The sequence below is a fragment of the Thunnus maccoyii genome, chromosome 15, assembly GCF_910596095.1.
Source record: "Thunnus maccoyii chromosome 15, fThuMac1.1, whole genome shotgun sequence".
Lineage (NCBI taxonomy): Eukaryota > Metazoa > Chordata > Actinopteri > Scombriformes > Scombridae > Thunnus > Thunnus maccoyii.
In genome coordinates, this window is record NC_056547.1 from 24,965,620 (window position 1) to 24,992,639 (window position 27,020).

At 39.8% G+C, this 27,020-nt stretch overlaps 2 protein-coding genes across 3 annotated transcripts; both read right to left on the reverse strand.

The window, feature by feature from the left end:
- Positions 1–44: 44 nt before the first annotated feature.
- Positions 45–14,764, reverse strand: cpsf1 (cleavage and polyadenylation specific factor 1). 2 transcript variants are annotated; one of them, XM_042434676.1, is made up of 38 exons: positions 14,598–14,764; positions 13,723–13,888; positions 13,600–13,627; positions 13,360–13,493; positions 13,184–13,264; positions 12,940–13,091; positions 12,607–12,753; positions 12,368–12,507; positions 12,122–12,232; positions 11,903–11,996; positions 11,730–11,817; positions 9,909–10,064; positions 9,684–9,735; positions 9,527–9,600; positions 9,356–9,430; positions 9,151–9,231; positions 8,729–8,824; positions 8,455–8,634; positions 8,181–8,322; positions 7,845–8,023; positions 7,507–7,646; positions 7,236–7,416; positions 6,928–7,134; positions 6,757–6,846; positions 6,522–6,668; positions 6,277–6,429; positions 5,882–5,998; positions 5,512–5,602; positions 4,309–4,393; positions 2,447–2,588; positions 2,116–2,268; positions 1,748–1,924; positions 1,305–1,371; positions 1,102–1,149; positions 855–1,010; positions 534–663; positions 304–442; positions 45–211 (listed from the first exon to the last, which is right to left on the reverse strand). In XM_042434676.1, the coding sequence occupies exons 2-38, from the start codon at positions 13,864–13,866 to the stop codon at positions 164–166; spliced, it is 4,425 nt and encodes a 1,474-aa protein (XP_042290610.1). In that variant the 5' UTR covers positions 13,867–13,888; positions 14,598–14,764; the 3' UTR covers positions 45–163. The 2 variants fall into 2 exon arrangements, with proteins under 2 accessions (XP_042290610.1, XP_042290611.1); XM_042434677.1 differs by lacking the exon at positions 14,598–14,764 and adding an exon at positions 14,367–14,459.
- Positions 14,765–15,957: 1,193 nt separating this feature from the next.
- parp10 (poly(ADP-ribose) polymerase family member 10) lies at positions 15,958–24,529 on the reverse strand. The gene is made up of 11 exons (XM_042434678.1): positions 23,910–24,529; positions 22,294–22,469; positions 21,797–22,039; positions 21,445–21,675; positions 20,334–21,355; positions 19,957–20,169; positions 19,394–19,520; positions 18,306–19,319; positions 17,431–17,564; positions 17,183–17,357; positions 15,958–17,093 (listed from the first exon to the last, which is right to left on the reverse strand). Exons 2-11 carry the CDS (start codon positions 22,466–22,468, stop codon positions 16,795–16,797), a joined length of 3,633 nt encoding a protein of 1,210 aa, XP_042290612.1. The 5' UTR covers position 22,469; positions 23,910–24,529; the 3' UTR covers positions 15,958–16,794.
- Between the last annotated feature and the right edge of the window lie 2,491 nt (positions 24,530–27,020).

Sequence of the window (27,020 nt, forward strand, 5' to 3'; positions counted from 1 at the left end):
TTTTTTTTTTTTTTAATACAAAATATTCTACGAAAACATGGTGGGCCTCTTTTTTTTTGTCCAACAAGTAAGAAAAACAAATCAGGTTTGCACAAAGATGGCAAAACATTTTCTTCATTAAGTATAAAACAGCATTTGTAGATGAGATGAGGGAATGTGGCTCTCAGAAATGAGCAGTTACTCTGTCGATCTCTAGAAGGTCATCCAGGATCTAGAAAGGGGGGGAAAAATGCATAAAATGAAAAGAAAATCAGAATAAGAAAACTAATTTCACTGCATGCTGTCTTCTGTTAGAGTTCTTACAATGTCTTGAGTGGTACCAATCTTCTTGGCCAGCTCGCTGCGCTCCATCGTACTGAGGTACAAATACTTGTTGAGGAGTTCTCCATCAAGGATATTTCGCACAGCGTTCTGCAGGCCTCGTCTGTCGCTGTGCAGCATTCTGGATGTGAGATACAATAAAAAATATAATCCCATCTTTGAACAGTGATTTCTAGCATGTGACAAGTACTACACTGTAAGTAGATGTGAACCTGAAGGCCTTTGGATTTAGACCGGCGTGATGAGGCAGCATGGTGGTGAGAGCGTTCTGCAACATCAGCAGGCGGCGGTAAGTCTTCTCCTGCATGGGGAGGAGCAGGCCAACTCCTCCGTCTAGTGTTGCTGTGGAAACAGCAAATGGCTTTTTAGTCCAATATTTGCAGACATGAAAGAATTTAACTTTCCCAATCAATTCTGGACCAGATGCCACTGAAAAATCACAGCTTGTACCTGCTTGTTCAGTTGGCAAATTTTAGGAACGTTTTCAATAAAGCAAACATCTGACATAGGAAGCAAGAGTTTGGGCCACCTACCAAACCACGTGATGTGCTTGTTATCCCAGGTCAGAGACTTTTTGCTGCCAGCGTCCAGAGCTCCTCTGCACGGCATCCGCCAGAAAGTGTTAATGTTCGCTCCGACATTGAAGTCCGCTCGCCTCAGCAGGCGCATACCTCCCAAGCTCTCTTTAGCTGCAACCACAGATACAAACTAAATGCGTGATACTAGTTTATCACCTTGAGTTACATAACATGCATCTGCGGTTCCAACAATAAGACTCACCCTCAGGTAAATACATGTATACGTAGAGGTTCTTGTCTCGGTCCGACACTAAAAAGAAAAGAATAGTGAGAATGGAAGCGACACTTTTGCAACCTGTAAATGTAATTTCTCCCAAAAGGCGCATATATATATATATATATATATATATATATATATATATATATATATATATATATATATATATATATATATATATAACTTACCCAAGAATCCGAGCTGGTTGTTATCCACCATGAATTCAATGCTGTAAACCTCCAAGGGCTTTGCATCCTGTTCCCAAAACAAGAGAAGAAAACAGTTCAATCCAAAATCCCCTGAACTATCTCCAGCTGCCAGTGCTGCTCTCTTCAAGACTAACTCGATTAAATCCAAATACCCACAGGAGACAGACCATCAATACTCACTTCTACATCCTAATCAATAAACACTCCACTGTGTGTACTGCAGCCCACAGGTTCAAGTCAATCTCCCTCTACACTCCAATACAACACTTAAGCCTGTTTAGTTTGAAACTTCATTTGGGCCTATCTAACTGCGCGAGGGAACAATTCAATTCTGGCAAATTTGGTGGTCTGAATTCAATTATAAATGTATCTTCCATCAGCAATGGGTGAAGTGTTCCACTGTGTGTCTGTTACTTCCTCACCCTGCTGACAAGTGACAGTGTCTTGCTCTCCTCCTGGTAGCGGAGTAGCGAGATGCTCTTCATCAGGTCGGCAGCCAAGATGAAGTTCTTGATGCTGAACATCTGGTGGATGTGGAGCTGGGTGTCGATGAAGGCCATGCCGGTAAGGTCGTTGTCCTTCAGGACCCACAGGAAGATCTGCAGGAGCACACACACGAGTCCATCACAACCTTCTTCGTTCTTTGTGTATTTAAGTATTAAGTTAGGTTGTCGTTAGTTTTTGGATCAAAATTCACAAATCTAATGTTAGGGCTAATTCTAATCCAGTTCTATTATCATTCAGTAACTAGTTACAGTATGAGACAGTGGTGTTTTTTCTAATGTGAGACCTTCTGTCCGATGGCTGAGACCAGGTATCCGTTGCAGTGACACAGAGCTGTCACCGGTCCCTTCTGTTCCTTCTCATACAGTACTTTGAACTTGTTCTTGGTGAGGGGCTGGCCTGGCTCTGGCACTACTTCAATCACATCCAGGATCAAAATCTGAACATAAGAATCAAACAGTTAAATAACGGAGGCAAAACAGCCAATTATTATTTTTGGCAGGAACTGAACCTTTGAGGCGTTTACAGCCGGTTTTCACTTCTTGTTTTTATCAGATGTGGGTAGTAAGAAAACCCCCCTGGAGCAAAACAACAGTATGTTGCTGTGTGCTGCTCACCCGGCCTCTGCAGGTGACCTCCTCCCCCTGCATCAGGCAGGTCCCTGCTGCGATGTAGCCCTTCAGTCCGGACACTGTCTCCTGACTCCTCAGTGCCACTGTCTTCATACATGTCACATGTTCCCACTCCTCCAGGTCGATCCTTATGGAGACAGAGCGCTCAGATGTTACGTCAGGTCAACAAAAGTGCAGATGTGCAGCTGTTCAGGATCAGCATTTACTTCAAGCTGACAGTGCCTCTCTTACATTCACATCAACCAATAGAGACATAGGTATGATATATGCTAGATTCAAACCCTGGATGTCACATTTACAGGTTATGTGACAGACACACACTATTGGATGATATTCCCTCAACACATTCATGGTGTTACACTCAGCTGCACACACACAAAGTAATGGAAGTAGTTGTGTGAAGAATGAGTGAAGACAGAGTTCACACCCTGCCCACTGGCCAATCGCTGCATGAGGTTTGCTGATTGTTGGTTTTTGGAAAGTTGTTGAAATTTTCGGACACAGACTTTGGTATTGGGGGAGAAGGTTTTAGATGCTGTTGACCATTTCGCTTGAAACAGACTGGTAACTACAGTGGCTTCTGCCAAGGCTGCTCAATCTTCTGAATGTATTAACAGGCAGTAACAAGCACAAAAGTCCACATAGTGACACAGTCAGTCATGAGCTTAATGTGTCAGATTTGTTTGCAGTAGTAGGTGTCAAAAATGTTAAAGAACGTCCTATCAAGCAGTTTCAAATGTCCTATCAATTTGTTGTTTGGGTTTTTTTTGGAATTTCTTCTGATTTCTTCCCTCTGGCATTTTGCCTTTATTTTACAAGGACATGGCAGGAAATGAGGGGAGAGAGTGGACATATAACAAAGGTTCTGGCCAGAGGGAGGTTGCAATTACGTGGATAGTATGTTAAACCCCAAGGGCACCAGGACACCCAGAAATATGTTCAAAAAATGTCCTGGACATGGATCAAAACAAACTACAAGCTACTCATTCACAGGCCTGCGGCTTCACCTACAGCAACATTTCATTTCATTCTGTTCAATCGTTTTGAAGATACTCCATTGACTTACAATTCCAAAACCTCCACCATCCTTGGTGATATTACTTACTGTGTTGTGAATATAAGAAATGTATGAGAGTGAACTGTCAGTATTTTGCTTGTAGTGGCAGCTACAGTACAGCAGCTGGTCATTACACAGACAAAGGCCACCTTTCATTGTCAGCATTTTATCTGCATACAAGTTCTGTACTCAGACGACAACGGGCTTGTCTGACTGAGTATAATCTGATTCTTGATGTTTTTGGTAGAATCAAATTTACACAACCTGACTTTATACTTGTATAAAGCAGACTGTTTCCCAGCTTAATATTACATGTCAGTGACTGCAGGGTAAAGTTCTCCTGACATTGAGCCCTCTCTCCAATCCAAATGTGTTTTCACAGGAAAGACTGATACACATTATCTCACAATCAGTGAGCCAACATATCCAGAAGGAACACTGTGTGCTGGGCTTAAGTACTTCATGCACACAGTTCAAATTTGTTGACCAAGAACAGTTGACCCTCACTGGGATGAGGGAAAGCAGCCATGTGAGATTAAAGTAACTGTTTACAACTTGGATAAATGACCCAAGATTTTCAATTAAACTCCACTTAAAGCAGCACAAAGCCTCCAGTGAGACGACCAGCTGCAGAGAAAATGAGAAAAACAAAACTGCCACAAGCTTGTGTGGACCTCTTTATTCATGGTTACCTAATCTCTATTAAAACAAGGTGGTCCTATTGATTTTGCAAACTGCACTGTTGGTTTTTTTAAAAAAAAGTGCGATATATAAAGACAACAGCTTTTACCGTGTGTTGGGAATGGCCTCCCAGCTGACTGGAGAAATGAGCTGGATGGAAAACTTCTCCTGCTGAGGATTAATATAACGTTCATCTGCAGAGAGTAGGAGGAGAAACAACAGTTATTACCATCCTGACAATATAAACTCCCAATGAAAAGGTTGTGGAGTAGCTCAACTCATGAAAAAATATATCAACATATTTGTGTTCAGGATAAAGATTGTAATTTTTTGCCACAATAAGCAGTAAACTACCAGCTGTGACAGGCTGACTGCACAGGACATGCCTCACAAAAATCTGAGTCAAAATAGTGGTTGAAAGTGCTTGGACATCATTAGTTCATATAGTTTTATAGTGGTGAAATAGTGAGCTGAAAGAAATGAATAAATGGTTGAAATAGTAACAAAAAGTAAAGCTGCAACAATTAGTTGATTAATCGATTAGTTGCCAACTATTGAATTAATTAAACTATTTTGATACTCGATTAATCGTTGAGTCATTGTTAAGGGAAAAAAAGTCAAAATTCTCTGGTTGCAGCTTCTCAAATGTAATAACTGTCTGGTTTCTTTAGTCCTCTATGACAGTAAACTAAATATCTTTGGGTTGTAGACTGTTGGTCGGGACAAAACAAGACATTTGAGGACGCCCCCTTGGGCTTTGGGAAACAGTGATCAACATTTTTCATCATTTTCTAACGTTTTATAGACCAAACAATTAATTGATTAATCGAGAAAATAAACGACAGATTAATCAATGATGAAAATAATTGTTCGTTGCAGCCCGAGCTGAGAGTAATTTTTAAATGATAGTGGTTATTTACAAGAAATTAATAAATGGTTCAAATATTAGCTAAAAGTAATTTTTAGCTAAAAGTAATTTCTAATAGTTAGCTAAAGACAATGGATAAATGGTAGCAATAGTAGCTAACACTAATTTTTAAATAGCTAAAAAAAAAATGTGTGAATGCAAACTTGACACTGACAATTCAACAGTATGAAAAAACAAATCATAACCATATCCACTTATATGTAAGAGAGATTCCAATAACATGAAGTGTCAAATCCATTTGAAACAACACATCTGGAACATGATGGTTGGTGTTGATGAAAGGCTACTTTAGATCATCTGATAGGGTTGTGGAGCTACATCAGACCAAAAAAGTTTGGGAACCATTGTAAACAATAGGTGTGTGTATGTGCGCTCATGTCTGACCTCGTTCTATGATTTCAAACTCCTTCTCCTCTCCTGTCATCCTGGGGATGCGAGTGCAGGGCTCTTTCACACTGGTGCACACAGCATACACCTGAAGCCGAAGCCAAAAATCACACAGAAAAACTTCACATCAAAGACTAATCTCTTCAAAGTCACCCTCATTGATTTTTTTCTCTCGCGGTAAGAAAGCTTTAAGGCTAGAGGGCTTTCATCTCAAACTTTTCAAAGCGGCCCGGTCGATACGCTTTTATTTTGCATCACGTTATGCAAGAGGTGTGTGAGTCCGGGGAACGTGTTTCAGTTTGAATTTGTGTCAGGTCGCTGCTTTGGAGCCCCTGGTGCTGTGTGGGCAGAGTGAGAGGATCCTTGCCTTTGATTCGACATGGTAGGAGACGTAGTGGACAGTGCATCTCAGTGGGATTTTTCTCACTGGCCAAGGGGCATCGTAGGACAGATAGGTGGGCAGGACGCTGATCCTCAACTCTCCCTGCGGGGAAAACACACACAGAGATGCACTGATAAGTGCTCAAGAAGCTAGAGAGGGACTGAAAAATAAAATTGCCTGTTGAAATCTAGAATGATAATCTCTCTACAACCAAAGACCTTAATAATTAACATTCGGACTCATGTGGAATCACATCCATGAGAAATCTTCTGTCTCAGTTCAAAGTGCAGGTTTAGTTTTGAAGACATGACAGTAAGAAGAAACTTTCATCCAAACACCGACGTTATCTCAACCACAGTGACGAGGTGTCCTCCGTGTACCTGTTTGTTGAAGTAGAGGAAACCTTTGGGGCAGTTGATGTTATGGAAGGGGGAGAAAGACTCGATGGAGCCATCGATGGTCATGGGGTGAAGCCTCATGGCTCCCCGAGAAGTGACCAGCATCCAGTGAGGAGAAGGTCCACAGATGAACACCTGAGACGAGGAAATGTGGAAAATGACATGACAAGGATGTTTAAGTTCTTGTAGCACTGATGTTGGGAGCTGGAATCCTAAACTCATCATACCCCTGAGTATCCAGAGATGTCCTCAAAGTATCTGAACCTGGCAATCCGACTTTTTGCAGCTGAACTCTCGTCGGATACGCCGCTCTCTGCCTTCTTATCTTTCTTAAGCTTTGATTTCTTTTCTCTGAAGTTAATGTTGTGGGGCACCTGTGCAGAGTAAAGTACAAGCACTGAACATCAACTTCATCCACCGCTGACTTTGTTTACTTCACTTCAAATTAGTCTTATTTCTTACTTTTTTGAAGCGCACTTTCAGGTTGTTTTGAGGTTGCTGTTGATCATAAGAGAACGCTTCATAGATCAGAAGCTCCTGTTCCACATGGACCTAGGATACAAGAAAACATACTCGCATTTGTCCCGGTTTGTTTTATAACAGATTTGTCTGGTCACTCTAGGAAACACTTACCAGTAAATATGGTCTGCTGTGATTGTTGCCGAGTGAGACCAAAGACACCTCCTTGACTAATGGGATCTCTCCCTGTCGTGTCACTTCCTCTTTTTTACCCTCCCCTTGTGTTGCTGATTGGCCAGAGGAACTGTCCACCAGCACTCTCTGACCGACAGGGAAGTTCTTCACCAGAAACACCAGTCTCCAGTCTGGCAGCTGGTAAATCTGTTAAAATAAAAGACAAGGACCACGAAAAAAAGTCATTGTCGTAACAAAATTAATGTGCATCATGTGACTGATTAACTGATCTTCTATAAACCCCATACCTCCATTACACCGTTTTCCCTGATGATCATACACCAGTGGGTGGGCTCTGTTTTGCTGGAGCTTCCCTCACTTCCAGACGGCGCCTGTGCTGTAGAGCTGCGGCTGATTTCGTCCTTTGCGGGTGCTGCGCTGGCATGGGAGTCTCCATATAACATTTCCTCCTCATCGTCCACTGTGTTACTGCACAAACATTTAACATCAATCCATGAATAAATAGCAGGTATGGCGACTGGTGGTTTCTTTCAGAGTGGAAGGGCTGTGAAGTCTAACCTGAGGTCCTGGATGATGGTCTCTGCTTCAGACTGACCCCTGATCATCGTGTCCTCTTTGACAGAGCAGCTCACTTTGTTTTCGGTGGTGAACATTCCGCTCACATCTCGGTACGCGCACAGTGTGATCACCCGAGATTGCTGCGGAATGAGAGGTTAATCAAATAATCATGAGGTTGTGCATTTGCGTGTTGTCATTCTTGAAGCCCAGAATCAAAGTGTGTCAATTTGACACTGCTGAGAGGGCAAAAGCTGCCACTCATGCTTAAAGATCTTGCGTTTGGCCTGCAGGGGGCGTGCTTGTCAAATGAAAACCCTTTAAAGGTATGATTTACTCACAGCAGGGATCTGCGGTTTCTGCAGAGCCAGCCGGTGTGTTTTCCCCATGTATGAGTCAGTCTTCAGCACAAACATGGTGACTACTCCTTCTGCAGTCATGATGACCACGTAAGGGTCTGCCACAGAGCAATGCACTATGGGAGAGCCCAGGTCCACTGGGATGAAGTGGAGCTGTGTCACTGAAAGAGGAATTAATCAGTATGTGTCAGTGAATCAGGTTATAGAAACAATACAATTAATTCTTCAAAAAGATGGATATACATTTATTTATATTACTCTCTGTTACTGTGACAACCAAATTTCAAAGAAAAATGATCACAAGGAGAGTTTTTTCACCTCCTTCCAGCAGCCGGATGCCCATGGGAGAGACTTGGATGATGTACTTGTTGTCACCGATGTTTCCAGCGAACACTGTGGGCCCCTGGGTGGCGAAACCACTGGTGTCCAGCTCCATGATCTCCTGACCTGTCTGAAGGATCTACAGTAAAATACAGAGGTGGTTGAGTTTTATCTTGCGGTGTTAAAGGAAAGTAGTTAGAGAAAGGGTTTAAACAAGATAACACGGATCAATATTACAAGACATAAGATGTTTATTCATGCGTGTTCCTACCATGGTTGAATCCTCTCTGCTCAGAATAAGAAAGCCGTGCTTCTTCGTATCATCCTCCAGAGGAGGCTCTGCCTTCTCCTCCTCCTCTTTCTCCTTCTCCTCCTTGTCTTTTTCTCCCTCTTCACCATCCTCACCTGTCTCCGTCTCTCCCCTATCCTCTGACTCGTCGGTTTTCACAGCCTGGGAAGAGAGCAAGAAACATCTGACTACAAAAAAAAAGATCTCTCAATAAATGAAAGGAAACGTCGAGCTGTTAGGCAGAAATAAACGGTACTTTTTTGTCTTCCTTGACCTCACTTGAGATGACTGTCCACATGTCGTGGCAGCCTGGCAACTCGAACGTAGTGACTACTTGGGGTCTGATGCTTCTCTGGTAACAGAATGGAAACAAACAGTTCAAACACAGTGCTACATTTTCAGGCTTTGCAGAATTGCATATAAACCCCGCAACATGCTGGAGTTGCAAATCACAGAAGTTATGTAAGAGCTGTGTCAGCTTGTGTCTGGGGTGTTTACAGGCTACTCCGTCGATCTCTGAGGCAGCCCTGGTAGACCCAGAATTCACTTTAGCACCGTCACTGGACTTGTGGCAGACGGCCCTTGCGACCACAGGTTTTAGGACGGTGCGGTAACATTTATCATGCATACAACTACCCATGCACAAAACAACAGAAAAACTCAGGGAGGAGGATTTACCTGAAGTACAGACAATGCACCGTTCTTGCCAAAGCCAGAACACACCACGACTTCCAGGTCAGGTTCGGGGTTGCTCTGGAACTGTGGGTAAGAAGAAATCAAAGGCAGCAACCTTAAAATACAAATTCCTGCTAAAGCATGTTGGAGAAATACAAAGCAGTAACCAATCAACAGAGACTCCGGGAAGTGTTTTAACCGCCTGTACCTCTTCAGACAAGAAGGCGGGTTCACCCATGGAGGCGTTGGCACAAGGTCCGATGTTCAGTATGCTATCACACACCTGTAAGAAAACACAGGAAAGACCTTCCATTACCTTCAACAAAGATGCGAGACAAACATAGACAAAAAAAAGCAATTCATAGATTTTTTTTAATACCTCAAAGGAGTATGTGGCGAGCTGGGTGCCTGACTGGGCCTCACTTCCGTACACTTCTATCTCATCCACCTCATCTGTCAAACCAAAGACATTAGGTAGAAACACAGATTGGCAGTGGTGGATCACACACGCATATCAAAGTTAAATTGGAACATACCGGTCCAGTTGGTGGAAGATTCTACTCGCTTCTTTTTGCTTGGTGGTTCCTCCTGGAATTCATAAGCAACAGACTATTTTCAAACAACATGTGTCTAAGTCACTTGCTGCAACTAGATAAGCATAGTAGCATAGATAGCATAAGCAAAGTGAAAATTCAGACAGAATTTCAATAGTGCCTCATAACAACAGGCTGCATTCACATTGAACACAAACACAAACTTACCTGTTTATCTTTTTCCTTCTCTTTCTCTTTTTCCTTGTCTTGCTTTTCTTTGCCCTCCTCTGGTGGTGTCTCCTGCAGTTTCTCTGTGTACTTCAGGAGCAGCGAGTTTCCCAGGCGGGAACCAAGGAAAAGGTAGCCAGGCTCCATGGTCACCATCTAGAGAAGGAAAGCGCAGATATGCAAAGGTCACCTACATAGTGTAATACCCAAATACTGTATTGTCTCCTATGTTAGAAAATCCCCCTACTTTTTGAAGAAGAGAAACACTTAATCAGTCCTGTGACAAAAGTTTCCCGAAAGATTTTTCGTTATGAAAGTGAAAAATGAAATCATTAAAAAGGTATATTATGCAGGATTTTACTAAAAACAATGTATAGACTTATACAAAAGAAATCCCTCAGGCGCCGAGTTTGTGGTGTTGTATGTATCTACAGAGACCCTGTCCTGTGCCTGTATTTTCTTATTATTTTGCTGTGTTCCAGGCACTTCTGGCCTGCAACCTTTGGACAGTGGACCATGGGCAAAGGTTCCTTGCTTTAAGAGTTTTACAGAATAAACGGAAAGCAAAGTTATATTTGTCTCCCTTTTTTTGCTGATCTGAAAAATGATCCGATCTGTGACTTAAAACCACAATATGATCCCAACTGTGAGTGTGTAGCCCCCAGCTAATAACAGCGCACAGGGTGTGAGGTCAGGACTCGTAGGGCAGCAACCAGGTTACACCTCTGTGCTTTTATTTGATTTAGTTTTTTCCCTGCTTCTTTCCTCCACTGTGTGCAGAGTGCTGCTGTGTGCTGCTCCTCTGCTGTCCGTTAGTCTGTTTGACCAACACACACACACACACACACAGAGCAGAGTAGGTGTGTTTATTTGTGCTGTAGAATGTAACCGCTGTGAAACATTCAGAAAATAATGTTTAATTACTTAATTAGTTAACGCACAAAGCTGAGTATGTCTTCGGCTCTCTCTCTTCCTAACTTTGAATGCTATGTGTTTAAAAACACCAACCAACAATTCCTGCGTGGTATACCTTTACAGAATAATATAAATCCCCTTTTTGGGGAGCTCTTGAAGTGCTCAGAATGATTTTCCCTGACTTTTATCATTTTACAACTCTTTGAATCTCTTGAGCTTCTCCATTCAGTGACACTACTAATTCATGGTTGCTTGACAGATGATTTGGTCCCTAGACTGCTGTAAAAATGTCGGGAGATGCTTTCGACTTGTTTTACTCTGTGGTAGCAAAACACATTATACAAGTCATACGAATCTCCTGTAAGTTAAAGGACGCGTTCACGTTTGGGTTTTTGTGTCCGTCTTAAAACAATACTCACATGCTCATATGTGCATTGGAAGGGTTTTTGATTGCTGTAATTGTTCCCCTCTAAAAGTAATTTCAATGTAAGAGATGGAGGGCAAAATCCACAGTCTTCATTCAGTGTAGTGCATTCTCAAATTAAACAAAAGCTTATATGAGGCTTCAGCTGTTTCCATTGGACAAATTAAGTGAGTATCTTCTAAAGTTACAGTCTTTTTAGTATCATATTCCTGCTTTGCGTTACTTTCCATCTGCCACAGCTTAGCAAGGAAATTCATACTAAAACACTGTAACTGGCAGATACCCACATGGTTTGACAAATTCAGATTGCTAAAGCCTCATATTATCTTCAGCTTAGCCTCAGAATGCGTTTGTTATAGGCTAACAACCCATAATGCAATTCTATTTTAATGTGACAGATGTTGTGAATGTGTAATTGTCTTGTCCTTGAATATAATACAACTCCCTCAGAGGCTTTACTCCTCTGCTGAGGATAAACTTACACAGGTTGTCAGGACACTGGCAGCTGCTTTGTCGAAGTGGAAAGCCCGGACGCTCCTCATGCCATCAGTAATGAGAGTCAACACGTATCTGCAAGACACCAAGACAAGAGTCAGCAAAGATTCATAAACTGCCATTAGGGTACATGTACATTCTGGTTGTAATTATGACTCACATTTCTCCTCCTTTCAAAGAGATGACCATCTTGTCGTAAGCAATAAAGTCAGATTGGGAACAGTCCAGTGTGATCTTTACTTCTTCCTGTACACCTGGATTACCAAAACATGTTATCCACTGATGTGTATCACAAAATATCAAAGGGTATGTAATAGGACATATTAAAGATACAAGTATAAGTGTCTGGTGAAGGTACAGGTGTCATGTGAGTGCTTACGCAGAGGGAACGCTGTGGTCCCAGTTGTCTGAGAATTGAGAGACACTCCATACGGTGGAACACTCTGGTTCAGGTACAGCAATGAATTCACAGCAAACACCACCACACCACCTAAAGAGATTTGATATGTGTTTAGCACTCAAATGAGCTGCAACAAAGTACACTTAAACCAGGAACACGTCCTAACACTATATTAATTATTCCGGTTTATAAATAGTGACAAAGGAGAGAATTTGCCGAGCTCACCAATGGGTTTGGGAACAGCCATGACCTGCGTACAGTCAAAAGGCAGATTACTAAGAGACCAGATGACAGGATGGACCTTCTGCATGATGTTGAGAGAGATGGCGACGATGCTACAAGTGTCCTGACGTACAGCCACACGCCTGGCAGAGTGACACACAACACAAGTTAAATGTTAACCCCTCAGAATATAATATAAAGACATAAAGTTGCCATTACAGCTGGCGGTGTGGTGGACTAACCCAGGCCATGTCTGGTTGGGCTCGAACAGGATGAGCAATGTGGGCTCGTAGTAACCATGAAGGAACTTCATGTCGATGATGTTTAGAAGCTTCTCGTCCAGCTCACGAACATCAATGATGTAGCTGGGCAGGAAGCTGGATTTGGGTCTGCAGATGAGATTCACAGTGTTATATTCAGCATGGCCACTAAACTTTCAAGTGCAGTGGGGAATTCAAGATATAAGAATTCATGGTGTTGTGAGGATTTTCAGGGATACAAGTGCAAAGCAGATATAGAGTATATATATTAAAAAAAGGTTAATGAGCAGAACATTTAGTGGACAGCTGACATACCCTTCTCCAACTCCACCCTCCTGTTCATCAGTTAGTGTGTCCTTTCGGAACGGCAACACCACCAGTCGTGTACCATAAATGAGCATCACAGCGCAGCGATTCTCTGGATCAACGCGGACAATGGGAATATGTACATTCTGTACAAAGCCATCCTTAAAGTTGAAAAAGAGCGCAAATTAATTCAACAATTCATCCACTTGTGCATGAGTTTTTACATATTTACTGTGCTATTGTTTCTACATACTCTGAGCTCGGGCTCTTCAAAGTAATGAAGAGACAGCGTCTTGAGGTCATGTGTCCCGGGGTCGTACTCCACTACAGACAACTGGTGAGAGAACAAACACACCCAAAAGTAAGTTGAAAACTACTTGTTTTTCAGTTTAAATCAGTTTAGGTAGCGCACAGGTTAGACAATGATACCTTGGCGTCTTTGAAACTGAGAAGGAGTGCATCTCTGCTTGCTCCTACAAGCTGGACACTGGCCATGGACATAACATTGCCGAAGAGAGAAAAGGATGCCACCTGCTCCAGCTTTTCCTTACGAGATTTGGAATCTATAGGAGGAGGAAAGAGAGAAGTCTCACCACAAAGGTACTCGTTAAAGTTTCTGTCACGTATCTATAGCAAAGTATACACTTCAAGTAAGCTGTCTGGCCATACCTGAGGACTTGTCTGCCTTCGATGTGCTCTGAAACAATAACATACATGTTACATTTTTGGCATGAAGCCTTTTTGTGTTTATATTTTAAAACTTGATACAATGACGTGGAGAGCTGCAGTTACCTCCACATCGTGGATTATCCTGTAGACAAACAGTTGAGACGTTCCTGCAACGATCAAATTCTTCTCCTTACTGGAAATGAAGTTGCAGTAGACAGAAAACTCCACTGCAGTGGGCGTGTGGGCTTGTCTGTGTACAGCATACATCTTCAAAGCCTGCCCTCAGCATCTGATAGGTGAGAACATCCACATTAAACCCTCATTTATCACGTACAATAAACCAAATACTATTTATAACCCAAAAGTATTTTTTTCTCCAAAGTAAATTGGGGTGGGCAGTGTAAACTATCAAGCATTCTGAACATTTTGCTAAGGCTGAATGGTAAGGTGAATAGTTTCTATGCCGACTTAAAGATAGGACCCTCACCCTTTCATAAAAAGTGCTGTGGAGTAAACTTTCAGATTTTGGTAAGTGCTTAATGTTATCAAGGTAATGGCTGACAGGAGACGGCATGTGGTCTCAAATTAATAGTTAAAAGATAATATAATTGCAGCAAATGTCTAAATCTCTTAAAACTAGCTTTGACGCAGATGGTTAAAACTGGAAGTAAGTGTCTGCTCTTTCGCTTAATACCATTAACGTTAATGTGCTAAATAACCACTAGCTAGGTTACCATGTACTTTACCTAAGCCAGCATTAGTCTTACCCTGCAGGATAACTAGCTTTCAGTCTAATACATAACTTTTTTATGACACATGCAAGGAGAATTAGTCCAGTTGTGTTGTTATGACTAGTGTGAATGAGAAGCCGGTAACGTTAGCGATGCTAACGGCGTGCTAATCTTCCTTAATTGTAGTTAGCGTGTTAGCTAGCAGGGCACAGCGCTTGCACCTGACTCTTAGTTTTAGCAAATTGTGAATTAAACTTGCCAACGTACCTATATCAAAAACGTTATCAGAGTGTGTAGCTTTATTGGTTCTTCTCCTGTTCACATTTAAGAGGTCATATTTTGTGGGTTACTAAGCAGTTAGCAGTGGTTATGTTGTGGCTGCGCTAATCTTCTTCGTTGTTTCTATATCGGGCAGACTAGCTGCTCCGAGGCGTCTTGCTGCCCCCCACAGTTCAAACCCTTAATAGAAGAACATATTCAGTTCCTCATTATTTTAAAAATCAGGCATCAACATGGGGTAGTCTCTGGAATGCCATAGTCAAACAAATTGTTGGAATATTTTACTTTATCAGGTTTATTCCTCTATTCAAAGCAAAATACTCCCTTTTCAAAACAAAAATCTCCATAAGTGAGGGTGCAAATTTTTAAGGACGAAATATACAGAACTGATTACTAATGAATATAAATTTGACTTTTCACCATATACCTGTAGAAAACAACTAATATTCTGATGCAGTTCAATTGAGGTGTACCTGTTTTCTAAAGCTAAATTCCAGGGGACCTTGATAACTGTGTTGTGCACAAATCACGGTTTTAAGTTTTTTAATAAATAGAGAAGCTACAGATAATATTTCAAACGTTGTTTTAACCTAACAACATTAAGCTTTAGCTATAGCTTGCTTCAGTGTGAAAAAATGTCACATTAAACAGTAGTGAAACAACAGGCCCAGTACAGCTTTACATTTACAGCTGAATTATACCTCTTTGGCTTGCTGTGTGCACTTATCTTACACTAGTTTCCTAAGCAAATACTTTATACAGTAGCCTAGACATTTTTAGAATGACAGAGTAAAATAGGTGATGTGCCCTAGATTAAATTTTGCTTGAAGCTCACCAATGACAGATCCCCCAAAAATACCCTCAGAAACTTGTTTCTCATTTTAAGCTTTATTTTTCTTCATAATAATAATAATAACGGTCTTTCTCAAGACTGTTAAGACTGCACATTAATGTTCTCTAAAAACAAAACAAAAATGATAATTTTACAATATTTGTAATAAAATCAAAATTAAAAAAAAAAAAAACTTCAGTAAATACATTCCCAGACAGTAGTCATAAGCAAACCAAAGATTTGTCATCCAAGTACTTCACTGATGGAAAATGATTCAGAAACAGGCGGTTATTCAATGATTACATCCACAAATTATGCAGCCTATGTTCTCACAAGTTATTTTGTGTTTATTAAAATAACAATACACATTCCTTGAAAGTGCACAGTAGATGTGACAGATGTGCAAAATTTAAAATGTACAATAGAGTATAGATACTGTTGCTTAAAACTTAAAAAAATAGCATAATTAGCAACATTACGATTAAGGATAATTCTAGTTATTTTCAACACAGGCTGTTTGTTATCACGGTGATCATTTCTTTCAATAAGGTTTTTTCTTTTTTTTTTTACTGTCAAGCAGTGGATCTGGGACTGCTAATTTTCCAACATACCCTGTAGTTTACTCTTACTACATTCAGGAGCTTTTCTCTGAGCTATATCAACTTTTCTCAGATGGCCACAAGAAAAAACTGCAGATGCTAGACAGTAAAGAGCTACTTCAGATTGTAGGAATACAGTCAAGTTGGGAAAGAAAAAACTGAGAAAAGTTCACATCAACCTCCTACAGGTAATTAATGTTAGACAGCAATGAATCTAGCACTGTTAACTACCAGTTATACATATCTGTATATATATTGACATTAATACAATTTCAATGTACAAGGGAAAATCAAGAACAATCTGTAGCAAAATATTTATGGTTGATTACAACACACTTTGGATGCTTCCAAGTTCAAGTGATAAGATCTGCCAAACCAATTACTACAAATGTAACGTCATGTAATAACTGCTGAGTCACACCTATTTAAAGACTGAGTATGCTTACGGGGCATGTTTAAAGTTACTCAATTAAAATAATTCTCTGTTTGTTTTTTTCAGTTCAGCTATTTGTCTTTCTGTTGTAAACTGAAAAACTGAAAATAGAGCAACTGATGAAACAGTCAACAGTAAAGAACTTGATGAAATGTTGATCAGAAACAATATGATGAAAGAAAAATCCCAACTGTACACCATAACACATTAGCCCTTTTATAAATCAAATGCACTTTTTAAAAATCAAGGCAGAAACATTAGACAAAAGCAGTCCATTCTTCAAAATCTCACAGTCAATAATCTAACTAATAGTCCATTCCCTCAGCGGTGGATTCTCTGGCATGTAATGAGATATTCTGGATAAGCCTGTGTATCATTGAAAATGACAAACATTGATGGCTTGGTAATGTCGTCTGTCACACTGTCATATCTGAGGGGAATATCACTGGTCTCCTTCAGCGGGGCTGTCTTCATTGAATGGCAACCTTTAGTGAAGTCTCCTGTTAGGACCTTTGACACGAAAATATACTTGTGTCCGTCTGCGTTTGGGGGCGAGTACTGATCCTGGACAGACAGTGCAGAGTTGACAGCAAAATACACCCCCTGGCCATAGACAGTGGCTATGTGGAGAAACCATTGCGTTAGAAATTGATACTCAAGACGAGACAAATTGAATACAAGTCAACAGAAGTGTTTTATAAAAACATACCATTCTTTCCACAGAAACTTCTGTTGAATCCGTGGACGCAAATCTCTTTCACGCTCGTCTCACTAGTGCCGTGGTAGAGTGTCCGTTCAATTTCCGGGTACTCTGCTCGCTGCAGAACGCTTGCCTTCTTTAGCTTGTACTGATTGTACAGCAATCGATTCATTAACTTCTCCACCTGGGGAAAAACTTCATGTTATTACAGATACACCAAATAATTTGTTGCAAAATATGTAGGGTTTTTTTTTCACCTGTATGATTCTGATCTTGCTGTGGTATTCCTGTATGGTCTCATAGAAATTCTTCACCACATTCTGAAATTCATCAGATTCCTCATTGACTTTTGTTGCTTCAGGCAGGTTTGATAGCAGGGAGTATTCCTCTTCTGTTAATAAATGATTTCGTTTTAATAGACAGAGATATCAGAGATACGGAGTCACAAAACGGGTATTAAAAGATTATCAGAACAGCCAAAAATTTAACTGAATACATTGATGAATGATATTGTTAAATACGTAAAATTCAGCTGCTTAGTTTTCTTGTTTTTTGGTATTGGCACACATTTATTTGCTTTTCTATCCCCTATTTTCCTCATGCATCAGTGGAGCAACTGAGGATTGTGTGGTTAGCTATCTTACCTGCAAACCCAGTGGCTAAATACACTTGAGCACTAGTCTTTTGAGCTAGCTACCTAGCTGAAGCTAACTTTCTTCGTTAAACGACACCAGCCAGTGCACGTTATGTTAAGCATCCATATACTGTGCTGCATACTGCTGTAGTATCACTATATATACACGCGTACATACTAGTAAATGAAGCTAGAGCATTTTAGCCAGCAAGCTAACACTAACAGAGTTAGATAGCTAACCCTACTGAGAAGGTTTAGTCGACATTAAGAGAAGCAAAACACTAAATCAAACAAATTTACAAAAAGGATAAAAAGATAAAAAGACTAAAAAAACTTATTTCCATTGTGGTCCTCGATGAAGACACGAGATAATGTTATGAAGATAAACATGGTGTCTAAGAATTTAAATTAACTTTCCCGCTAAAAGGCTGCTTTTGACTTGTTTGATAAACTCTTACTACATCATTCTGCGCTAGAGCACAATAAAGTTCCCTTTACCTGGTACATCCTCCTCCAAATCTCCTAAATTAAGCAATTTCCTGGAGATTTTCGCAGATTTCCCCGAAGCTTTGTTGTATTCCTGCATCTTTTCAAAACTGATAATGTGGGGCTGATTGTTGAGCAAAACATCAACTGTTTTCAGCTTCATCCTCCAAGCGTTCTCGATGAACACTGTAGCATCGGGTGAATAAGGAATCTTGTCTGGGGAGTCTGGATCATGATGCACCCACTGGACAGTCCTCAGGATTTCCCGGTCCAATATCCAATTGGGTATTTTCTCCAGCAGCAGCTTCACATCCAGCATTGCTCCGGCCACATAGTCGTTAAAGCCAGAAACAGTGATTATGGTACCTACAACTTGAATCTCAACTGCGTGCTTCCTCTTGATCAATTCCAGACACTTCTTGTGGTAATCGGACATGTTCTTCATGCTCCGGTGCTCCAGTTTCTCCTCAACCTGCCTCTGGTTTACCTTCTTCCCGAAAGCTATGTCCACCCGAATCAGGTCACAGTTGTAACCTGCAAACACAACTATCTGGATTGTGTTAGCTGCCTTGATGGTGTCTTGTAAGCTAATATCGCAATCCTTCTCCGGTTGATCCACCTGGGGGGACTTGTTAGCACTACTAGAGGAGCCTTCACATTGGATCATTTTCTTGGACAACTCCAAGGCTTTTTGCAGCTGTTGCTCCTCATCCTCCAAAGACCAATGGCTGGACTCCATAGAGTACTGGATGGCTAGAGACAGTTGGGCCTCTTCTTCCAGATTGCTAGAAAGGCCCAGGCCTCCATCACTTGGCAGGAGTAACCCACCTGTAGCATTCCCTTCAGTTAAAGGCTGAGGAGCATCAACATCTGTCACATCAGACTTAAGTTCTGACAGGCTGGTCGGTTCCTCTGCTGTGTACAGGTCCAAATCCTCCATGTCATCCTTTGGATCTGAATTGGACACACTGTCTTCGGGTCTTTCTTCAATGGCTGAGACAATTTTCTTTGCATCCTCTAAAAGGCCTGCAAAGATATGAACAGCTTGTTTGAAACTGCGCAGAAATATGGAAAAAAATATTAAGGAAAGCAGATACTACCTCTGTCTGTAGTTCCATTAAGATCTGTTTGCATTGAATCCGATTTTAACTCCTGTAGAGAACCATCTATAGACACTTCCTGGAATTTTTTATAGGACATCATGTTCCATGCAGTTTCAAAAATGTCCTGAAATTATAAATGAAACTGTTTTATTAAAACAGAATGATAAACCTGAAGTACACACTGTTTGTGATATCTCATTGAAACTGTTAAAAATTGGGTATGATCACTAAGTAAGCAAAGTACAGTCCAGCTCAGAAAAATAAGTACAGTGAAGCTATAACTTTTAGCAGACAAGACTTATTCGAGAACACAGTGAGCCTTGTTTGTTTTTTTAATGGGAAAATGGAGCATTCACTTCTGCCTTGTGGAGGATGGTGAAGTACACCTCAGGTTATACTGTTTTAAGGCAGAGTACTTGTCATGATGGAATAACAGCTGGTATAAGTGGCCAACTGTGGGGAAGTGTAAAAATAACAAACTCCCTGGATCAAGTTGCATATTGTAGTTTGAATAACAAAAAAGACAAGCACATTTTTGCTTTGTTCCATCATTTTGTTACCTGGTGTGGCAGAGGTTCCCAGGGCAACTGCTTTGGGCTGACGTAGACCTGAAACTTGGTCTCCATCTGCTTCATGATGCTCTTGCATTCCTCATCGCAGAGAAAGCGAGCCACTCCTGGAACATTTACTGTGATGGTTCTGGTGCAGAGAGAGGAGACCACACTTTGCAGCAATTCCTCAGCCATTTGGCAAGCTGCAGCATGGCCATGGATCTATCAGGTACATTCAAAAATAAATGAAACAGTTCTTGAGTATTAGAATCTCAGAAACATTGATTAACACAATACCAGAAGTGAACAAAATAGAAGCTTCAAAACCAAACATTCAGTCACCACTGCCATCAAAAATCTCTGTTTCTACATGTGATACCACATACCTTTAACCCACAGACGTCTTCTGCTTCTAGTGGAAAAATAGACACTTGGTCCATTTCAGCCAAGAGCTGATGACAATGGATCTGGATGTATTTCAGCATGCCTGGCTCCATGGAGATGACTGTCTCCCTTTCAATGGGTGTAGTGAGAAACTTCAGGATAGCAGTCTGCTTCTCACTCTCCATCCCTTTCAGAGTCAACACATCTATATTCCCTCCTTGTTCTGACACAGAGGAGAAACCCAGAGCCTGAAGGAACTCGGACCACTCTCTGCAATATAACATGCATTCATACTCCTTGTCCACTGGTATGCTGAAGTGACAAAGTTGGGATTTCAAAAAGCTACATGCTTGGTTAGCAAAGTTCTGGGATAGTGATGATACAGCCACATTACAGTCTGATACAGTGTACACAGCGGGCAACCCACTTTGATTCATAGTTTGAAATAGCCGCTCTTTTACATCTTTTCTGGAAAGGAGCTGAGCTTCTTCTGGCTTGAGGGTAAACTGAATCTCAGCCACATTGGCAAAAAAATCCAAGATGGTGTGCTTTATCTGCTCCAATATTTGTGTGTCAAGTCCAGCAACATGCACACCATCATCTCTGATTTGTATGGTGAAATCTGGGTGAGCCTTTTCAATGTCCTGTAGAAGGGTGCTGGGTTGAAACAAAGCAAGTTTTGCTGGGTCAGTTATAGCAATATGGCTCGATGGTGTAGCTATGTCCTCTGTTTGATCCTCCATGACTTCGTCTGCAACCTCCTCAACCACTTCAGGGGTGGCAAGAGGTTCCAAGGTCGTCTGAAAGAGGTCAGTGTGGCTGTTGGCACTGGCCTCTATGGGAGGAAGAGTCTGCATTTGAATATCACTCATATCCGCAGAGTTGCTCTCAGTCATATCTTTGCTCCCAATTTCAGAGTTTGGTGATGGTACCCTTTCTGCAGGATGAAGAAAGTCAAAATATGGCTTCACTAAGAGCTCAGAATCATCCAGCTTGTGTGAGTGATCCAGAACTGGGTCCACAGCTGTTTAAAAAAAAAAGACATTTTATTCATTAAGACAACCATAAGGGAGCAATGAAAGAGCTTTAAAGGGTGTACCGTGCAAAACTTACATTCGCAGTTGACAAACGACACCTTGGCTGTACCCTCTGAAAGCATGGTGACCTCCTTCACCTTCTGATTCCCGCCTCGCTTGCTTTCAAAGTACAAACTGAGCATGTCTGAAGTGATGCCTGGGTGCAGGTTGTCCACTAAAATGGAGTCTGTTTGCTCAATCTGTTCAAGAGTTACCTTGGCCCCATCAAGTGCCCGCCTGGCGATTCTTGCATTAAGGTTTTGTAAATCTGGAAAACAAATAAATAAAAAAAATCTGTATAACACACAAATGCTATGAAAAATGTAGCTTTAGCATTTAGAAACATTAGAAAAATCCATCAAGAAAAGAAAAAGGTGCATTTCTGATACCTTTGGAGAACGGTTGGCTGAGGTGAATAAGAATGAGATCTCTCCCCGTTGAGGGATACAGAGTGTATTCTGACAAGTTTAACCCAATCATGTTCTCCACATAGAGCTCTATCATCTCAGTGCTGGTGTTGGGGTTGATCCCTCGCAGCAGCAGCCTGTATCGGTCCTTTGAGGCAGGCTTTCTCACACTCAGCTCAACATTATGCAGAACATGGTGCCCTTTAGACAGCACTTGGGCTGCAGCTGTCAAAATGATAAGAACAGAAATAAAAGGTAGAATTAGCATATGTTAATGAGACATTATTGCACTGTTTCCATTCAGTGTCTTTTCAATACATTACTGTTTAAATGCCTCTGGAGATAGGAGGAAGAACTTAAAGCTTTAACAGAAGGTCTGGGTCATTGGGGGGGGAAATCTGAGTGTTCTAATATCAAAGGCTAAAATAGGCCCACATTTACAAAATATGCAACAGTATATAGTGTATTTTGCCACTTGCCTTCTGCCTCCTCAAACACCAGCAAGGCACGGTCACCATTCTTCTCCACAGAGAGGAGTGGACCTCCCCCAGATCGCCGCTTATTCTCAAAGTACAGATACAGCAGCTCCTCATCCACTTCCTCAGGAAGCGCCAGTACCTCCACCGACCTCTCCTCCTGGCTTTCAACTGGCATCCTGAAACATACAAAAAACATACAGGTAGGCTTTCGACAGCGTAGGTGGTTCAAACAAGTCTATCTTATTTATTTACAGCTTCTTAAATGTTATAAATGACGCACAAGTTTTGCAGAAGAGTCTACTTTCCACTCTTCTGGGGTCAAAGCTTGTGCCTAAGTCTATATTATCAATCACTGCATCCATATAAGTAAATACTTCAGCAAACATTTGCTTGTTCCTTGTTTTAAATGTGAGAATTTGCTTCTTTCTTCTATTTTATATCACTGCAAATAATGCCACCCTACCTATAATAATATGTCAAAATTGTCATATTTAGATATCATGGTTAACAGTTTCTAATGTATACAAAGCATGACAGTGTCATTACTTAAAGACTATATAATGTATATTTGGAAAATGATAGGATTTTCTTATAACAATAATAACAACAACAATATGAAAATGTGCATTTGTTAAAAATGTGTGACCATGAACCTTACTAGTTTGATAATCTGTATTCATAACAAGATAATGTTGTGTTGAACCAGGTTTTACTGATAATTTTGTGCATATTGCCCACACAAAGAAGCAACACAGTTCGGTTACACCTGTCCTGCAGCTCGGTCCTGTAACTGAACTTTTATGAATTACATGATTTAATTTATTAATCATACTAGTAAAATGTAACATACTTCCACAAAGGAGAACAAAGTTTCTAGGCCATCCAAGAGCAGTTAAACAGAAAGTGTCCATTTTAAACATTTCATGAGTTTGTGTTGCTTTAATTTAGCATGTTATGAACCTTTAAAAAGTATATTTCTGGTAAATCCCTTAACATATGGGAAAGACCACATGTTATGTTCACTTTTATAACAAAACGAAGAATATGTACCATAGTCTATGTTTTTACTGACTGACTCACAACACACTTGTACTCAAGTTAAATTTACAGTAGTCATAATTCTGTTCGAGTAAACTTTGACCAAAACAAACGTCTTTCTGTCTGAGATGTAATACAGAAGCTCTTTTAGGGAGTACTTGACGTATAAGTGGACAGATAATAGATATCAGCCTGTCATAGTGATTATGGCCTACAATAAGTTCCATGTCACAGGAAGCTAGGCCTTTACAACAGCTACAATATTCCAGGACCGAAACGTCATGCTGGTGTTTATTTTTTGCTACAGAAAACGTCTTCCTGCCAGGTTTACAGATAGAGTCACTGTAGCATTGTTTGTCATTTTTTACTGCGTAGTTCACCTGAAGTTCGTCTCTGCTCTCTTTTTTCTAAACTAGAAAGTGAAACCAGTAACGTTAACGTTATCCACAATTGCCATGTTTACACACTGAAGCTGTGTTTTTTGTTGTTTTTTTTTTAGCAAATGCTTCTCATTTTGGCGACAGAAAGAGAAAATACATTTTCACGAAGGGTTTACACGTTTCTGGAACATTACTTACCTGGGCTACGAGGACGACATTTGCTCAAAACACCGTCCAGACGAGTTGAACCGGAGTCTCCAAGTACTTCCTTGTTGTGGTGCCTGTTGAACAGCAGGTGGCGTCATCAGCAGCACGTGTTAAAGGGGAAGCACCTATTTTATACAGTCTATGGAAGCAATCCGCTGACTTTCAAGGGGCTGGAAGCAGAGGCTGTAACTTATGGATGTAACCCTGTACTATCAAAACAAGACTAGAGATTCTGTTTATTCATTTAATGGGAACATTTCGCAACCATGAATTCAAGTTCTCCAGGTCTCGCCCATCGTTTGAACTTTTCATGATTTAGTATTAAAGTAATATTTGGACTATCCAACTTATAAGCAATAAGAAATGTGCACAATTAGTATGCTCCAATATTTTTTTAAGGAATCAGATTTTATTGCCTAGCTTTTCTCTTAAGTTATTATTTTATATTATTATTTTGTTTATTTTTATTATTATTACTTTTACTCTTTGTCCTGTTACCATGTTGAATGTATCAACCAACTGAAAGGGAAGTCATGCCTGTTATGTTATCTTTATTTCAGTATGATGCTATGTTTTCTGTTATTGTTTTAATGTCAGACATGCTGTTAGTGATGCTTTCTATAAATAAAGAGATGGAGAAAAAACTACCCCACTGAATGAACTAGTGTCAGCAGTTCATTTATAATGGCTTTATTTATATTTATGAAAAATATCAATTTATTATAATATATGATATTATATGCAATAACGTGTATACACATCAGCCATCAGCACTATCACATATATATATTTGAGCAGGTTGTATATACTGTACATAACTACCTACTGTATGTGTATTAAGTAACTTATTTGTTACCCATACAATATTTATTTCAGCTCTACTTGTACTGTATCCTGTTTTACGATTAACAAAAACTGTTTTACATGTATATAGACATTTTATGTTGTTATCCATTTGTTGTTTCTATATGTATCTATTTTTCTCCTACTTGTTTGTACACAGTGATGTTTATTTACATAGTAGTATGTTGATCATAGGCCTTCCTAGCCAATAAAGCTGATTCTATTATATTATACTATATATTGTATATACAGTACCAGTCAAAACTTTGGATACACCTTGCCATTCACTTAAATGAGAAAGTGTGTCCAATCTTTTGTCTGATACTATATATATATAGGTATTTAAGAATTTTACAGAAAACAATGCCACAACAAGATCCATTTAGTGGCTGCTCTGGAGCTCTCAATCAAATCACATGATCTTCCTCAGCAGATGGACTTTACCTGCAGATTTTACATTTCCATTTCTTTTCTGACTTCTTCATCCTGTTGTTGAGCATCATAGTTCATTCTTGACTTTGTAAACAGCAGTTGAGGAAAGAATCTCACCACAAGGTTAATTTAGTATATGTATTTATTATTTATTTGTTGTTATGATATTTATTCATTCTGCTAATGAAGATCATGGATTTAATTCAAAGCTGCTGTGTCCAAGGTCAAGAATGAACTTTCAATTTCATTATATAATATAAAAGTTATATAAAAGTTATATATATATATATATATATATTCTATATATAATTGTTTAGGTTACTCATTATCCATGACTGTTAATCAGCTTAAAACATGATGCATTGTTATATATTAAACTACACAACAGTATATAAAGAAATTGAAATTAACTCCACCTCAACCTGCTACAACATTCAAATCATCATCTTACATTTTACATGTTCATACATCCATAATAACAATAAAATAATGTAATATATATTGATGTAACACTCTAAAGGATGTCATTTTCATAACAAGCACTTTAACTTTTGATACTTTAAGCATATTTTGCTAATGCTCAAACATATTGGTTTGTAAAAAAATCTCAACGCAGGACTTTTATTTGGAATAGAGTATATTTATATTGGGGTAAAAGGATCTCAATACTGATGTTTGAACATGGTTGGCACTACAAGCATATGAACACCTTTAATTTATTTTATAATTTATAAAAGAAACTAGAAAAAGAAACTATGTGTTCTCAGATGAAACTATGTGTTTGTACTGATCATTTAGTGATTTGAATGGAATGTATAGTGTAGATAATGGCTAAGTTATAAATACAATGGCTGCGATAGAGTCTAATAGACCTCCATACACTAGAACCTACAGCTTATTATTATGAGCCTGCTTGATCAGTTTTCCATACTGAGTTTTACCGTATTGGAGTTTGTACTGCATGAGTTCTAAATACATTGAGACTGAATGAAACTCCACAGGCTGTAGTGCAATGCACATCATATACTTATGACTGAACAGTGTACAATACAAAAAATTCAAATGGCATTTATACTGTATGTGTGCAATGGCATCTAATAGGATTCCAGCTTGTTTAATGCATTTATATCTCACAAATTATAAATGTGTTCATTATAAGCTAATGTATGATTGGTTAGTGTGCCTTACTGAGTATTTTCAAATAGTTACAGTAATCGATTGAACTCCAATAGCTTTAATAGCTGAAAAATTGTAAATGTTATCATTATATGCTCAGGTACACTGAGCATTTTGACATTTGATTGGAGTGTGTCCTGTATACACTGCCAGAGATATAAATAGAGTAGCAGCTAAGCAGACTCAGTACAGTTCAATGCACTCTATATCCTATGACGTTTCCATGTCATTATAATGAACTTATACATAGATAATGATTATGCCAAACTGAATATTTTGAAATTTTAATATAGCATGTATTGTGCATAAAGGCTGGACTATAAATACAGTTGGAGTGAGTATGACTCCATAGCCTTCAATGCATTCTATGTCTCATCATTGTGATTCTGAACAGGTTTCAACAGGCATCCAGACACAAAAACAATTCTTATACTAACTAGAAGTTTGAAGGAGGTTTGTGCCTTGATACAAAAACAGCTCATGTTTTATGTTGCAAAAAATTTAACATAAATACAAGTGTAAAAGTTATTCATAAAGCTGATTCAGCAGTGTCAGAATCATTAACGTGAATTACAATAATTTGTGAAAATGAACAGGTTTCTCCCAAAGCGACCAGAAACCTGCTGTGCTGTGAAGTCAAGCTGTGAGAGG